At 41.0% G+C, this 16598-nt stretch overlaps 1 protein-coding gene across 5 annotated transcripts in view; it reads left to right on the forward strand.

Annotated features, from left to right (window-relative positions):
• The window catches only part of prex2 (phosphatidylinositol-3,4,5-trisphosphate-dependent Rac exchange factor 2), a 428462-nt gene that overhangs the window by 134950 nt on the left and 276914 nt on the right, over positions 1-16598 (forward strand). For all 5 annotated transcript variants that reach the window (XM_067980312.1, XM_067980313.1, XM_067980315.1 and 2 more), the window contains exons 10-12: positions 941-1085; positions 3984-4084; positions 9536-9639. In XM_067980312.1, coding sequence (XP_067836413.1) covers positions 941-1085; positions 3984-4084; positions 9536-9639 — 350 coding nt within the window. The remainder of the gene's footprint in view (positions 1-940; positions 1086-3983; positions 4085-9535; positions 9640-16598) is intronic.

Genomic DNA, 16598 nt, shown 5'->3' on the forward strand with positions numbered 1-16598 from the left:
TAGTTTGCCCTCCCCGAATGCATTACCTCACATTTCTCTGGATTGAATTCCATTTGCCACTTTTCTGCCCACCTGGTCAGTCCATTGATATCTTCCTGCAGTCTACAGCTTTCCTCCTCAATATCAACCACACGGTCAATTTTTGTATCATCTGCAAACTTCTTGATCAAGCCCCCCACATTCAAGTCCAAATCATTAATATATACCACAAAAAGCAAGGGACCTAGTACTGAGCCTTGTGGGACCCCGCTGGAAACAGCCTTCCAGTCTCAAAAACATCCGTCAACCATTACCTTTTGCTTCCTGCCACTGGGCCAATTTTGGATCCAACTAGCCACTTTCCCTTGGATCCCATGGGCTTTTACTTTTTTGACCAGTCTGCCATGTGGGACCTTGTTAAAAGCTTTGCTAAAATCCATGTACATTACATCAAAAGCATTACCCTCATCGACCTGCTCAAAAAATTCAATCAAGTTAGTCAGACACGATCTTCCCTTAACAAATCCATGCTGACCATCCTTGATTAACCCGTGCCTTTCTAAATGACGATTTATGCTGTCCCTCGTCGACTCCAATAATTTGCCCACCACTGAGGTTAGACTGACTGGCTTGTAATTACTCGGTCTATCTCTTTCTCCCTTTTTAAACAACGGTACAACTTTAGCGTTCCTCTAAATTCAGTTAGATTTGTTGGGTTCCTTAATGGAGGTAATTTTAAAAAATTGCTCTGGAGATTCTCCTGGGCTTCCCAACTTCTTTTATGCGACTGCCAGTGTAATTCAGTAAAGAGTTTGTGGATCAGGAAAGAGAGGAGTTCTAGAAAATGATTTTTCCAGATAAGTGGAAAAATCACTTAATTTAACAGATTTCTACTGTAAATTGTGTACAACAATTTCTGTAGTAGTTTTGAAAAGTAAAAGATGTTGACTTTTTTCACTAGGTTTGAAACTAGGCGTGGAACAAGATACCTGGGTGATGATCTCCGAAAAAGGGGAAAAGCTCTATCATATGATGTGTAAACAGGAAAATGTAATCAAGGACAGAAAACGGAAACTCAGCACTTTTCCGAAGTGCTTCTTGGGCAGGTAGGGTCTGAGGGTTCAACATTAGCTAATGGAATGAAAATAGTTTTACCTTAATTTTTCCCTGATAATTTTCCCTCTTTCCCATCTCTCCTGAAAATGATGAATCAGCCCTAGGATAAAGTTCTTATGGTATCCGGTGCCCTCTGATACTTCATTGAAGTTGATATGTAAGCCTTGACAGTGAGTGTTCACAGGCTATTCAACTGTAGGGGTCATCATAACTGAGGTTAAACTTGCCCTCACCCAATGCTCATGCATGTGCTTTATAACAGGGGTCAGTGATCAGGAATAGGAAGCATAGATCACTTTTCCTAACTCATGTGCATTGAGGCTAATTATAGCTAGCACCACGACCGCTACCCTGCCTGAGATCAGCCCTATTATCAAAGACAGTGGATTGAACCTTTGTGGTTTGTATGGCTACTTACTGGAAAAACTTGCTGGAGCCGATAATGTAGTCCTGTTGCTGAGCTTCTGGGACCACTTCTCCTTAGAGTCTGTCTGTACCTGCACCCAAATGTACTGATAAAGCAAACATTATTTTAGTAGCATTCTCAATGTTTAGCACATGATGCACTGGAAATATCATAGGGATGAAGGACAGAATGTTGGGTGTCATTCAAGTGCAGGATCTCTCTTGAAGTGTCTGACCTAAGCGGATGCTTCACTTCTGCTCAGGCACTTCAGTTGCATTGTGAGGTGGCCCTTAGTTTAATAATTTCCGGGGCCTTATTAAACCTTGCTGCACAGACTACTACTCTGTGGGGTGCACTGAGCATATCCGGCAAGAAGCATGCCTCTGGCCTCAGTGCACAATAATATGGGTGCCATGCCATTGCATTATTAGCCCCATTGAATCATCAGCAGTGGCCACACAATGAAAATGTAAAACTGGAAGGTATCAAGTGAGAAGAATTAGATGATCAACATCCATAGTCCAGAATCAAAGTTGGGTGAGTTCCTGGAGCCTCATTAAACTGCCACAGAATTTACCTCAACACTTTCATTTGCTTCCAACGAGACCCAAACCAGATGTAATTTCTTCAAGCTTGGTGTTGATATCAATCTTGGTGTTGATATCAATCTTGTTTAGATGATATAGAATGGTGATTCGACATTTTCATAATTACAACATTTAAAATAAAATTATCCTAAGTGAATAAAAATAAATCCACATCATTAAACTATTTGTTTGGTTTTGTAGTAGACTGTAATCAACAACCATTATCTCAGAGCTTGCCCATTTTGTTTAGTTGCTTCCTCAAAAGAAGAGTAGCCTGTTTGTGTCTACCTCCTACTGGCCAGTTAAAGAATGTTAGTGGCAGAACCATGGAAATATTTTTCCTTCTTCTCCCTTTTAGTCAGGGATTGGGGGTGGGGGGAGGGGGCACTAAATAGGGATGAAATGTACATGTGAATTAAAAATAAATGGTTTTCTTTAGTCAGTCTGCAACACAAATGCTAATACTTCCATCTCTAGAAGGGTTAGGGTTAGGGTTACGGTAGTTCGTGGGAACCTCAAATAAAACACTGGTGTGTATTTTCCCTACAGCCATTTCTCTGTGCTTTCTACACCAAGTAAACTTCTTATATGGCTGCATAGTTTTTCTAAGATTCTCTGAATACATACACCAGATATACCCTCTGTGAATATTGGTGACTGTTTTATTGTAGCATGAGGTCATGATGGCGGGTAATAAAGTAGGAGGGGTGGAAAAACAGTGACGTGGAGTAAGAGAAAGAAAGATATAACAAGCATCAAGCAGTGAGAAAGCCAGGAGGAAATGAAAAATAGCAAGCAGAAAGTGAATAGAGAGGAGGAAGCAGAAAGGAATATAAAGCATCAAGATAAAAGAGACTGGAAATGATAAAAAATGCAAGAAGAAAAATAAAAGAGAATAAAAGTGAGCTAAAAGAGTGAAATATAAATGCTGCAGTATAAACTTGGATGAAAATTTCCTCTATATTTAAGAAAATTATTGAAACCATTTCCTTATTTCTTGATGTATGTACACAGGGCAATATGAGAGCAAAATTTACACTGACAGAATACACTGGTTCTTTTTGGAAAAAAGATTCAGGAAGGTCACTCTGACTGAAGATGGTTATTGTTATATCAATGAGCCCCTTTAAAAGAGAGCAGGACACAGGGATTGTAGCATACTGATAGGTAGAACGTGTAGGCTGGATTTCCCTCCACCTGCTACCCCAACCCCACTGTGATCCCGAACCATTTTCCTGGGCTAAGGCTCATTATATATGCAGGATAGGATCCTTGCCACCAAGGGGGAGCTTGCTGCTGCCAATGAGTCCCACTACAGCACAAGAGAAAGAGGGGACCAGCTGAAAGGGAGCTGAGGAACCCTCAAGATCTTACAGTTGATTTTTGTTTTAGGTCTTGGAACTGGACCTTCTGCCGCTGCCCTGGGGACCACCACCCTTGTCCTGGCTGTCCTTGGGTTGGCTGATCAGTGGTGGAAGGAATGCTTTCCACCCCTGAGTCACTTATATGCAGGGAGCAGTGAAGGGGTGGCCAGTGGCCTTCCCTGTTGGGGCGTGATGAGGAAAAATTAGTTTATGGTGGAGATTTGGCGGTAGGCCATCCCTCATGATTTTCTGCCCATTTGGGGCAGCGTAGACATTTATCTGGCCAGGTTCAACAAAGCTTTATTGTCCTCAACTACCACAGTACAACTTTGCACAAAATATAGTTGTTAAAGATATTTAAAGTGTGCAATAGGAACTCCCAATTATCCACAGTTCCAGAGAACTTGTACTTAAGGAAATCCTGACAGGATAAAATTCAGTATGAGGCAGAATGCTGAATGACTATTTGGGAATGATATTATTTTAAGGAACAAAAGGTTTAAGTCCTGTTTCTATTTCTTGTTGCTTTAGTGAGTTTGTCGCCTGGTTAATGGAAATTAAAGAGATCAGTAAATCTGAAGAAGGAGTCCACCTGGGCCAGGCACTGCTAGAGAATGGGATCATCCATCATGGTGAGTGATTGTGGGGTTAATACATGTGCTGGCTGGGTGTATGGAGGGAGATGTATATCCATCAATATGGATTGCATATCACTTCAATTGCTGTGTCTTCAAAATTTACAGCATTTTTTTTATTGGCAGCTCTTGCTATTGAAATAAATAAGATGAAATATAGAATGTGAAGTTCCACTGTTGACTTTAGAAAAGTTTAATTTTATAATTCTAGTTGGTTTGAAGCAATGAATTCAACAACTCGAGTATAGAGAATTAATAAACTGATTTTCAAAATCCCACCTTTAGGGGTTTATTTATTTATAATAATGCTTTGGTCACGGTCTATCACAGAATTGGCAATTTTGAAATCAGTTGTCTCCATACAAATTTCTTTTATCTCTATCCTGGCAATGTTATCTACCTGCTTTGGAATGTGCAGATGTTTCTCCTTTCTGTAAGGGTTGAATTTTCCTTTGATTTACCACCTGTTTTGGAATGGTTTTGGGGCGCTAAACTGAGTAAAATGGGACAGTAATGAATACCACCTGAAATTCATTGCTAAAAAACTACAGCTGAATTGTTGACTGAAAAATGCACCATTCCCCTATAATCCACCCATAGGACATCTTGCTGCATGTAAATGGTATCAACTGGGTTTGGCCAAACTCCCACCCCATTTTCCCCAACTTCTGCTCCAAATTCTTACCGCCATGGTATAAATGGCGGTATGAACTCAGGAATGGTATCCCTGAGGCGGATACAGCATTGAGCAGGTTGTGTTGATTGCTACAGCTGAAGGTTGGTTCCACTTTGCCTGCATATTGATTTTAGTTGTTTATTGCTCTGGAGAGTCTGTTAGGATTTTTACTGCTCTGTTTAGTCAGCTCCACAGAACGAACAGTTTTTCACTGGGAACATGGATTTCTCAATGCAAACCCCTCTATTCCTATGTTATGATGAGGGATGCAGAAAGAGGTTCAATGATTTCTCAAGGCTGCCCAAGGTTAGTCAAGCCACTTTTTCCAATCCACTTCCTGTGTACCACTAATAGACTAAAAGCACTCTTGTCAACTCATATTGCCTGCCACAAGGACTTCTGGTAGTCTTCAAGGACGCATGATTTAAAGGGACAATGCTTATTTACCTTTCATCATCATGGATGTAGGTGTTTATGTCGAGGAAATATCCTTGCCTCCCACATGCCTTTGAAAAGCTGGCCTATAACCATCGCCAGAGAAGTGTAACCGAGGGAGGAACACCATCCCAAAATACATGAGTGCCGATGAAGAGGAAGTGATAGCCATCATAGGCAGGCAGATAGGAGAGGCTGTGGGAGATGGTCAAATTAGAGGCAAGATGGAAGATAAGGTTGGTAAAGGGATAGAGGGACCAGGATGAAACATTAGAGAGGAGAAACAATGTGCACAGAGGACTGGGAAAGACAAACAGCATTAGAGTAAAGAGTAGTTCAGAAATAGGAGGGAGAGGGGGAAATGCAAGGCAGACTAGATGGATTTGGAGTGCATGTGCGTAAGTGCACGGAGCGTGGTAAATAAGGTTGGTGAGCTGCAGGCACAAATTGCCACATGGGAATATGATATAATGGCAATAACGGAGACCTGGCTCAAAGTTTGCAGCTGACGCGAAACTCAGAAATGTAGTAAACAGTGAGGAGGATAGTAACAGACTTCAGGAGGACATAGACAGACTGCTGAAATGGGCAGACACATGACAGATGCAATTTAACACAGAGAAGTGTGAAGTGATACATTTTGGTAGGAAGAATGAGGAGAGGCAATAAAAACAAAATGGTACAATTTTATAGGGGGTGCAGGGACAGAGAGACCTGGGGTAGCAGGACAAGTTGAGATGGTATCCTTGGCTTTATAAAAAGAGGCATAGCGTACAAAAGCAAGGAAGTTATGCTAAACCTTTATAAAACACTGGTTAGGCCTCAGCTGGAGTATTGTGTTCAATTCTGGGCACCACTCTTTAGGAAGGATGTCAACGCCTTAGAGAGGGTGCAGAGGAGATTTATTAGAATGGTTCCAGGGATGCGGGACTTCAGTTATGTGGAGAGACTGGAGAAGCTGGGGTTTTTCTCCTTAGAATAGAGAAGGTTAAGGGGAGATTTATTAGAGGTGTTCAAAATCATGAAGGGTTTTGATAAAGTAAATAAGTTTCCAGTGGCAGAAGGATCAGTAACCAGAAGACAGATTTAAGGTAATTGGCAAAAGAACCAGAAGCGAGATGAGGAGAATTTTTTTTACGCAGTGGGTTGTTATGATCTGGAATGCACTGCCTGAAAGGGTGGTGGAAGCAGATTCAGTAGTAACTTTTAATAGTAACTAGTAGAATTGAATAAATACTTGAAGGGGAAAGTATTGCAGGACTATGGGGAAAGGGCATGGGAATGGTACTAATTGGATAGCTCTTTCGAAGAGCTGGCACAGGCACGAAGGGCCAAATGGCCTCCTTCTGCAGCATTCTATGATTCTACGTTTGGGAAATTCTCATCATAGGCTGGGTCAGCTTCATGTGTTTTGTAAAACATATTGCAATGCCCTTACACTCGCCTGCGATTTCTTCATAGCAGAGCGTCACTGTGTGTGCAGCTAAACAATCTTTTCTGTTTTTCACATCATAGTGCATGGCTTGCAGCAAGAGGCTGGCCACTCAGGTTACCACCCAGGCACTTTCATATCTGAATCTGCTGGCACATCCAAAGCCACAGCTGCTGCCCCATTCTCAGTAACTCCATCCACACTTCTTACCTACTCTATCCACACTTCTCACCTACTCCATCACCAGACCAGAGACAGCCACTTGGGAGGAAGTAGTTAGAGATTTGGAAGGGTTTTACTGGGTGAAGCACTGAGCACCAGTGAGCATGAGGTTCTGGGAGTGGAAGAGGGGGACAGCCTTTCATCTAAGGAGGTTGAAGGAGCTCGGGGACCTAGATTTCAGGGGCCCAGTTTCCTCTTCCGTCAACATCAGCTGTGGAAAACATTTATTATGATTAATGTCAATATTTGCAGACAGTGTAAAGAGTGAATTCAGATTTCATAAGTGTATTATGAAAGGACGCTAATCTCAGCTCTACGTCCTGTGAATGAGCTAATTTTTTTTTATTGGTGGCCTCATAACAGTCCTGTAATTTAGGTTTATGGGATTAGATGGCATAGTTGGCAGGCATGCACACTCTTTGACCCTGCCATCTAATCCGACTCAGACTCCAAATCGCCTTGCTCTACACACTCTGGGGGCAATTTTAACCTAACTAGCCGAGCGAGAAACCCACAGGATCGGGTCGAACACCCCTTTTCAAAAGAATTGTGATTAGGGAGCAAATGATGAACAAATGGGAAAAGTCTACTACCCATATCTGCAACATATTGCAGGAGGTTTCTTATGATCTACAGAACACTGTGGGGACAGTGACAGTCTGGGAGATTTCTGTGACATCCAATGCAAGGAAGAGCTTCCAAGGACATTGGTGGCTTCCGAAGTGACAACTGACAGTGCTGCAATAGTAGCTTTTAACAGGGCACTTTCACAGAACTTCCAAGGCCTGACTAGACCTATTCAATTTTGTGATGCCATTGACCAGTAGCACCTCAGAGCCTGTGTCCAGCACCAGTGGGCTGCAAGAATGGGTGCAAATATCATTGTCTCTTCAGAGACTGTCAGTAAACCTGTGTCCTTAAGGGGGTCTCCAACGCTTGCATAAGGGAATGCCAGACATAGGCCTGGCAACCTTTGACATTGCCAGAGAAAGGTTGCTGGAAGCTGGCCCCGTCTGCTTCACTGAGATGAGTCACCTCAGGCGTCTTGGGTTCCAGAGGAACCTTCCCAACCATCCATCTCTCAACCTCATCTCACTTAGGAGCTAGAGCAAGTAAGTTGGTTGGCACAAAGGGGAGACTGGGTGTTAAGAAGTAGCTGTCGATAGTGAATGTTTTTGTTGCCACCTTTTGATGAATATTTCTGTGCAAAGTAAGCACAGCTTGACCAGTTAGAGTTCAGAGTTCATTTCTGCCCATGCTTGCTTAATTTTTGGTCTTGGATGATGGCAGTGGACCGATAGACTTTTACCTTATGAAGGAAATAGGCTGAAATCTGATAATAGAGGAATTTGTGAGGGGGGGCGCAGGCAAGTGTGAAGTTACTTTATTGGGTATGTCGACTTTTATTCATTGAAAACACTGAGCTTTCAATTGTGGCCTCCTTTCTCTGGCTGCTAGCAGTCCTGTTCCATGCTCACTTCTTCATGTGCACCCGTCTCACGCTGTGAGGAAGCAGGTCCTTTCCGCCTGCCCCCGCCCACCGCCCTATCACTGTCGTTGCCTTCAGCTTCCAGAAGCAGCATGCTGTACTTCTTCACAATATTATATAGTACACAGCTAAGCTACAATGATTCTGGAATCTCTGGCTGCATGTATTGCAGGGCTTCATCTAAAATCAGATTCCAAAATGCCTATTGTCTCCATAAAGGGGTGCCAGGATTTTTTTGGGAGGATAATTCTAATGCAACTTTAGTCTAGTGGCTTTGAGGTGGTGGGCATTACCACTTCATTTTATCTGTTTATCGCCAGCAAATAGATGGGAATTCAGAGGAAAATCAGCCCTTGGTCCGATGATGCTCTCCAATGTTAGAGTCTCATTATTCTTTGTTAATAGTGGCCTGCCCACTTATATATTCAACTTGCCTGTGACGTTTGCAACATAAGTTTCTGTAAATTTTCAATAGTAAATATTACGGAGCAGAGTCTGAGAATTATGCAGATTCACACACATTTTTTGTTGAAATAATGAAAGAAGTATTTGTGTTTATCTGTGGTTTTAATCTACTATAATCAGAGATGCTTTGTTTCACGATAATGTAGGATGTACAAGTACTCTCTCATGACAAAGACAAATGCACACACTTAAGTTTGTTATTGCAATTAGACTGCAGGTGTACGTTTTTAATATATTTTCCTCCATTGTCTGTGGTTTGCTCGACTTTGCAGCAGTAGCTCTATACACAGCAATTAAATGCTGAATGCAATTATGGGCAGAATAGATTTAACAACTAACACAGCGCACAGACAAGCACTGTGTAATGACATTTATCAGGGTTAAAAAGTTAACTGAGTTCATTTAAATCTGTGAACTATCCCACAATGATCAACTCCTACCCTCATTTTGTCTAAACGTAATTAGCATTTACCAGTTATTAATATGGAACTGATTAATAAAAAGCTTCATATATATATATTAGAAATTGTAATAGTAGAAAAGTTACACCAGTTATACCAGATTATGCATACTTAATATCACAAAATAACAATTAATTTACTATTGCTAAACTGTTTACTCTTGTCAAAAAATATTTAATTATGTTTCAACTGTACACTGCTTTGAAACAACAATGATCTTGTTATCTTTGTGGCTGCTCATTTTTGACTAATACCCTTTGGTATTCAGTAACAGACAAACACCAGTTTAAACCTGATCATATGCTGTACAGATTTCGATACGACGATGGGACATACCATCCAAGAAGTGAAATTCAAGATGTTATCTCCAAGGTACTGATCTCATAAGGAACCTACTGATAATGTATATTTGTATTTTATGCATTTCAAACGCAAAAGAAAGAAAAGCTAATATAGAATTGATTTATCCTGTTTAGATTTCTTGATGGTGAACATTATTTTGGGGGAAGTGATTTCAATATAGATTGTTTCATTCATACTTTACAATTCTTCATTTAATGAGAAGACATTTCTCAAATTTCCTTCAATCTGCTGGATGCCCATTAGGACGTGTTTCACTGACACAGTTACTCCACCGACTTTTGTCGTAGATCCATTAGTGAATGACTAAAATTTAAAGAGATAAGTTGGTAGCCTTCCCGATCCTGGATACTGATCTTAGAGCTTGAAAGCATTTGCAAACAGTTCAGTAACAGGTAGGACTTAAAAATTTGACTCAGTGAATGTGTATTCAGTTGAAAGAAAATGCTGAAGAGAGGGGACTGAGTGCCATAGTGGGTGCACACATGCACTTTCATCTCTGAGACTTGTATTTTAATGTGGCCCAGGCCAAAGGGATTAGAGTCTGCTCTATCTGCTGGTTGTAATGACTCTTTCTATATTAAGTAGTTTGGGCAGTTTTAACCCAGTTTCTTAGTGGACATGAGACCACAGCACCAAGCAACCCATAATTTGACAATAAACTGGAAATTGACAGTAATGAAATAGTTGTATTAAAATAGAAAGAAATCAAACTGAAATAGTAGTGGGTGCCCTTCCGAGTGTGGGTTTAAGGCATACATTGTTGGAGCAGAACAGATGGAGCTCACTCTGCATGTATCCTGTGCTATATATGACCGAGGAGTGCTTGATACCGATACTGGGTGTTCATAGTGGAAAAGTAATCCATTCCCCAGCGTTGGCATTCTCACATTGCTGGAGAAACACTCAACAAAAAATAACATTTTACAAAATGTAGGGAATAGGATTTTCTGTTACATTTTTGTTAGGTAAAAACTGCCTATTCCATTTTCCTAAATGCACCTCTTAATAGTTATTAGACATCTTTTAAAAAGTTGCTGATAGGTTTGTAGATTTTAGATGATATTCATTTTGAAATTCACATTACCTGTTAGAAAATGCAGTTTGTTCAACTCAAACCTGCTGTATGGTTTAATATTAGCTGTAGATTTTTTTTTGAAGAATAATGTTAGTACTGAAGCATTTACTCTCAGCATCTACCAGCAGTAAGATTAAATTTTTAAGCAACTTCAACAGAAATTAATGTTACTGTGTTGCTATGCTAAATGCATGAATAGCCTAGCTGTTTGGAGACCTGATTACAAACTGACTGCCATTACTATCCTACAGAACAGATCAATAAAATGGAATTATCAAAGTAATTATTGTAAATAAAATGGGACAGATTGTTGAGATGGCACAATAAATTGCTAATAATTTAGGGATTTTGAATGTGCCATATAAGGATGAGAGTTCCTTTGGTTGCTATGTGCGGTGACATCATAAATGCTTTTGTGCAGGTTTCTTTGTTTAAAAGTTTTAGCAAAATTTTGTACACATTCTAAAAGAAAGTATTTAAACATGTTTACAATGTTGGTATTTATGCTGACCAAAAAATTCTTATGCAATAATAATATAAATACCCTGGCAATCTAAAATATAAATTATGGAATCACACAGCTTTAAACAGCAGAATTAAAGATTCTTGAATACGATAAAACTTTCCCGTTATCATTTCAACCTCTTTGGTTCCAAGTAGTAATCAAAAACAACAGCAATAATTCTGCATCTTTTGGTTAAAAATCAGTGAATCATACACTTATACATCGTAGGTAATGCCTTTGGTTTCTGTGTTATTCGGATGAATTCCAAGAATTTTAAATTTGCTGGAATCATGTCTCGCAAGAGTATACTGTTGTGAAAATTTTGGATGCTGACAGGCTCTCCTCGATTTTTCAAGCTAGATATTTTAAAGTAGGTTTGATAATTTTACTACATTCATTGTACATGTCTTCATCATAAATTTGTTATGGAATTGACCTTCTGATTTTTTTGGTGAACCTAAATAATGGAACTAGATGACATAACTGCAGAATTAATAATCTTCAAACAAAATTAATGATCAAATCTGTTTTCCTCACTGAGTGCTAGATATATAGAATGGAATCACCTCAACTGTCTGCTGGTTAGTTAGTATCTTTAAAAATAAACAGAATGAATCTCTAATTTAGAACCTGTTTGAGGTTATAAGGATGAGTTTGGATGACTGGTTGCCGTATATAACATTCGGAAGACTGTGCTGCTTGAAGCGTAAAAATATCATTGGGGAAATGCAAGTGGTCAGAGTTGAACAATTTAATGATTGCCTGATATCTTGGAGATTCACTCAATTACTTTTAGGTGTCAGGGAGAACTTTACGGAGCTCAATCTGTGATCAGACACCTTCCTGATATAATTAATCAAGTAGAATCCATGATGGTGCTTATTACACATGGTTTGTTGGAAGGAACAGACTCAATACCCATATACCATCCTGAAGTGGACATATATCGCCATTCCTTCATTGTCTCTGGGTCAAAATCCTGGAACTTCCTACCTAACAGCTCTGTGGGAGCACACAGACTGCAGTGGTTCAAGAAGAAGGCCCACCATCACCTTCTCAAGATTGGTAATAAATGCTGGCCTCACAAGTGTTGCCCAAATGCCAAAAATGACGACAAAAAATTCGACAAATGAGCTTTTGATGTTCCATACTTCCTGCTGACCTTATGCAGCCTTCAGGAAAAAATAGTCTTACACTAATTAGCTGGAGAGAAAAATGACCGTGGAGTGAGTTTACTAGTGATAAAACCCCATGGATCTCTTAAAATGGCTGTACTGACTGTGGAAACTAGATCATTGGAATTTTGACAGATTCCATGCTGCAGAAAGCTTGAAATTTTGGAGAAAATGTTACATTTTAATCAGGCATTTCCAAGATTTTTAATGAATTGTAAATTGAACAGATCATGTGATGAGTGGCACATGTTCACACAGAATAGAGAGAATTACAATGGTCCACATGGTTACCAACTGTCTGCTTTTGGAATGGACAGTACACTTTCCTTACTGCTGCCAGTGGTACTGCAAAATGCGCTGATCTGTGGCTAGTTGTACTCGCCCTATAATGTATCTTAGCTCAGCTCCTCTGCACGTATTGAATTCTTGTGGGTGCGAGATCAGATGTTTTACAGGCTCTCAAACACTTGTGGGAAGGTTTAAGTTATGTCCCAATATTACTTTTGTGGCAATTGTTGAGGGAAAAGTTGAAGAACTTTAAATATAGATTGTGTGGACCGAAGCACTTTTCAAATTTATCTTTACTCGGCCCTCGATAGGACTCATGCCAACTCTGGTGAACGATTCATTGGGCTTAACAGGGGCATAATGAGCGGAATTCTGGAGTTGCTCGAGAACTCCCAAAAGCAATCCCGCCTGCCTCCTCCCCCAGTTGGAATTTGGTCTGGAATTTTGGAATTTAAATGGAACCATTACACCTCAAATATCACCCCCACCCCAACCAGAGGGCGATCCACCTGCTTTACACCCTCCCCAGCCCCCTGCATTTTGGGCCCTGTGCAACCCAATTCTTTAAGAGGTCTTTCAGTCTGGTATTAATATTTCCAGTAAAGGAATAGCCAGGCTTAATACATCTTACAATGGTATCACTTACAGAAGACCCAAAAGAGTCCAACTTTGGTATCTGTTATTCAACTTTTGGACTACAGTTATAATACAGACTAGTCAATTTGCTGTGATATTGCACATCAGTAGTCAAGACCAAGGACATTTTTCAAGGGGAAAGAGAAGAGAAGAGAAGAGAAGAGGCGAGGAGAAAAGAGGAAAAGACAGGGTGAGAGGGAGACGGAGAGAGAAGGGGAGACGGTGAGGGTGGGGGAGAGGGGAACATGGTGTTGTGGAGAGGGGGAGATGAAAAGAGGGGGATAGGAGAGGAAGGGGAAGGCAAAGGGGGAGAAAGGAGGGAGAGGGTGAGAATGAGTAGGGGGATTCGGATGGGTGAGGTGGAGAGGAGATGACCGCTGACGTGAGTCTCGCATGGTGTGTTGCCTCCCATCACGGAGAGGGTGCAGAACATTCTGCAGGGGGAAGGGGTACAACCAGAAGCCGTGGTCCTTGTGGGTACCAATGACATAGGAAAGAAAAGTGATGAGGTCCTGCGGTAAGAGTTTTAGGAGCTAGGGAGGAAGTTAAAAAGCAGGACCTCAAAGGTAAAAATCTCTGGATTACTCCCAATGCCACGCGCTAGTGAGTAAAGAAATAGGAAGATGAGTCAGGTTAATGCGTGGCTAGAGACATGGTGCAGGAGGGTGGGCTTCAGATTCGTGGGGGATTGGAACCAGTTCTGGGGCAATAGGGACCTGTTCAAGTCGGACGGGTTGCTCCTCAACAGAGCTGGGACCAATGTCCTTGCGAGGAGTTCACAAGTGCTATGGGGGGAGGGGTTAAACTAATTTAGCAGGGGGTTGGGCACCAGGATGTAGCATTGGAAAGGAGAAACAAGGTGCACAAAGGATTGGGAGATACAGATAGCACTAGAGTAAGAAATAGCACCGTGTTAGGTGGGGTCAGACCAAGAGAGAATACAAGAAGGTCTAAGATAGGTTTACAGTGCATGTGTGTAAACGCACGAAGCGTAGTAAATAAGGTTGGTGAGCTGCAGGTGCAAATAGCCACATGGGAATATGATGTTGTGGCGATAACGGAGACCTGGCTCAAAAAAGGGCAGGATTAAGTACTAAATATTCCTGATACGAGGTCTTCAGGAAAGATAGGGAAGGAGAAAAAGTGTGGGGGGGTGGTGGCAGTATTGATTAAGGAGAATATGCTGGAGAGAGAGGATGTCCTGGAGGGATCAAGGACAGAATCTATTTGGTAGAGTTAAGAAACAATAGAGGTGCCATTACACTACTGGGTGTATTCTACTGAGAGGTGCAAGAACTATAGAGTAGTGATAATGGGGGACTTCAACGATCCTAATATAGACTGGGATAGTAATAGTGTAAAGGGCAAAGAGGGGGTGGAATTTCTGAAGTGTGTTCAGGAGAACTTTCTTGATCAGTATGTATCCAGCCCAATGAGCAAGGAGGCATTGCTGGATCTAGTTCTGGGGAATGAAGTGGAGCAAGTGTCAGTGGGGAACATTTAGTGATCATAGTATCATAAGGTTTAGATTAGTTATGGAAAAGGACAAGGAGCAATCTTGAGTAAAAGTATTTAATTGGAGGAAGGTCAATTTCAATGGGTTGAGAATGGATCTGGCCTGGGTAAATTGAAATCAAAGATTGGCAGGCAAAATTCCCTTAAGGGGGAAAGGAAAGACAACCAAAGCCAGACTCCCTGAGTGATGAAAGAGATAGAGACTAAGATGAAGCAGAAAAAGGGGGTGCATGACAGATGTCAGGTTGATACTACAAGTGAGAACCAGGCTGAATATGGAAAGTACAGAGGGGAAGTGAAAAAGGAATTTTTAAAAAATTCATTCATGGGATGTGGGCTTGGCTGGCAACGCCAGCATTTATTGCCTAAGATCGGCAAAGAGAGAGTATGAGAATAGACTGGCGGCTATCATAAAAGGGAATCCAAAAGTCTTCTATAGCCATATAAATAGTAAACGGGTAGTAGGGGAGGGGTGGGGCCGATCAGGGACCAAAAAGGAGATCTACGCATGGAGGCAGAATGCATGGCTGAGGTACTAAATGAGTACTTTGCAACTGTCTTTACCAAGGAAGAAGATGTTGTCAAAGCCATAGTAAAAGAGGAGGTAGTTGAGATACTGGATGGGCTAAAAATTGATAAAGAGGAGATACTAGAAAGGTACTAGAAATACTATCTGTACTTAAAGTACCTGGGATGCATTCTAGGTTGCTGAGGGAGGTATGGGTGGAAGTTACAGAGGTCTGGCCAAACATCCTTAGATACGGGAGTGGTGCCCGAGGACTGGAGAATTGCAAATGTTACATCCTTGTTCAAAAAAGGGTGTAAGGATAAACCCGGCAACTACAGGCCAGTCAGTTTAACTTGGGTGGTGGGAAAGCTTTTAGAAACAATAATCCGGGACAAAATTAATAGTCACTTCGACAAGTGTGTATTAATTAAGGAAAGCCAGCACTGATTTGTTAAAGGCAAATCATGTTTAACTAACTTGATTGAGTTTTTTGATGAGGTAACAGAGAGGGTTGATGAGGGCAATGCAGTTGATTTGTATATATTTATTTGATATATTAATGGCTTGGACTTGGGTGTACAGGGCACAATTTCAAAATTTGGAGATGGCACAAAACTTGGACATGTAGTAAACATTGAGAAGGATAGTAATAGACTTCAAGAGGACGTAGACAGGCTGGTGGAATGGGTGGAAACATGGCAGATGAAATTTAATGCAGAGAAGTACGAAGTGAGACATTTTGGCAGGAAGAATGAGGAGAGACAACATAAACTGAATGGTACAATTATAAAGGGGTGCAGGAACAGAGAGACCTGAGGGTATTTATGCACAAATCTTTGAAGTTGGCAGGACAGGTTGAGAAAATGGTTAAAAAAGCATACGGGATCCTGGGCTTTATAACTAGAGGCATAGATTACAAAAGCAAGGAAGTTATGTTGTATCTTTATAAAACACTGGTTCGGCCCCAACTGGAGTATTGTGTCCAATTCTGAGTACTGCAATTTAGGAAAGATGTGAAGACCTTAGAGACGGTGCAGAAAAGATTTACTAAAATGGTTCCAGGGATGAGGGACTTCAGTTACGTGGATAGACTGGAGAAGCTGGGGTTGTTCTCCTTAGAGCAGAGAAGGTTAAGAGGAGATTTGATGGAAGTGTTCAAAATCATGAAGTGTTTAGATAAAGTAAATAAAGAGAAACTCTTCCCATTGGCGGAAGAGTCAAGAACCAGAGGACATAGATTTAAGGTGATTGGCAAAAGAACCAAAG

Source organism: Heptranchias perlo, chromosome 3 (assembly GCF_035084215.1).
Source record: "Heptranchias perlo isolate sHepPer1 chromosome 3, sHepPer1.hap1, whole genome shotgun sequence".
NCBI classification, from domain to species: domain Eukaryota; kingdom Metazoa; phylum Chordata; class Chondrichthyes; order Hexanchiformes; family Hexanchidae; genus Heptranchias; species Heptranchias perlo.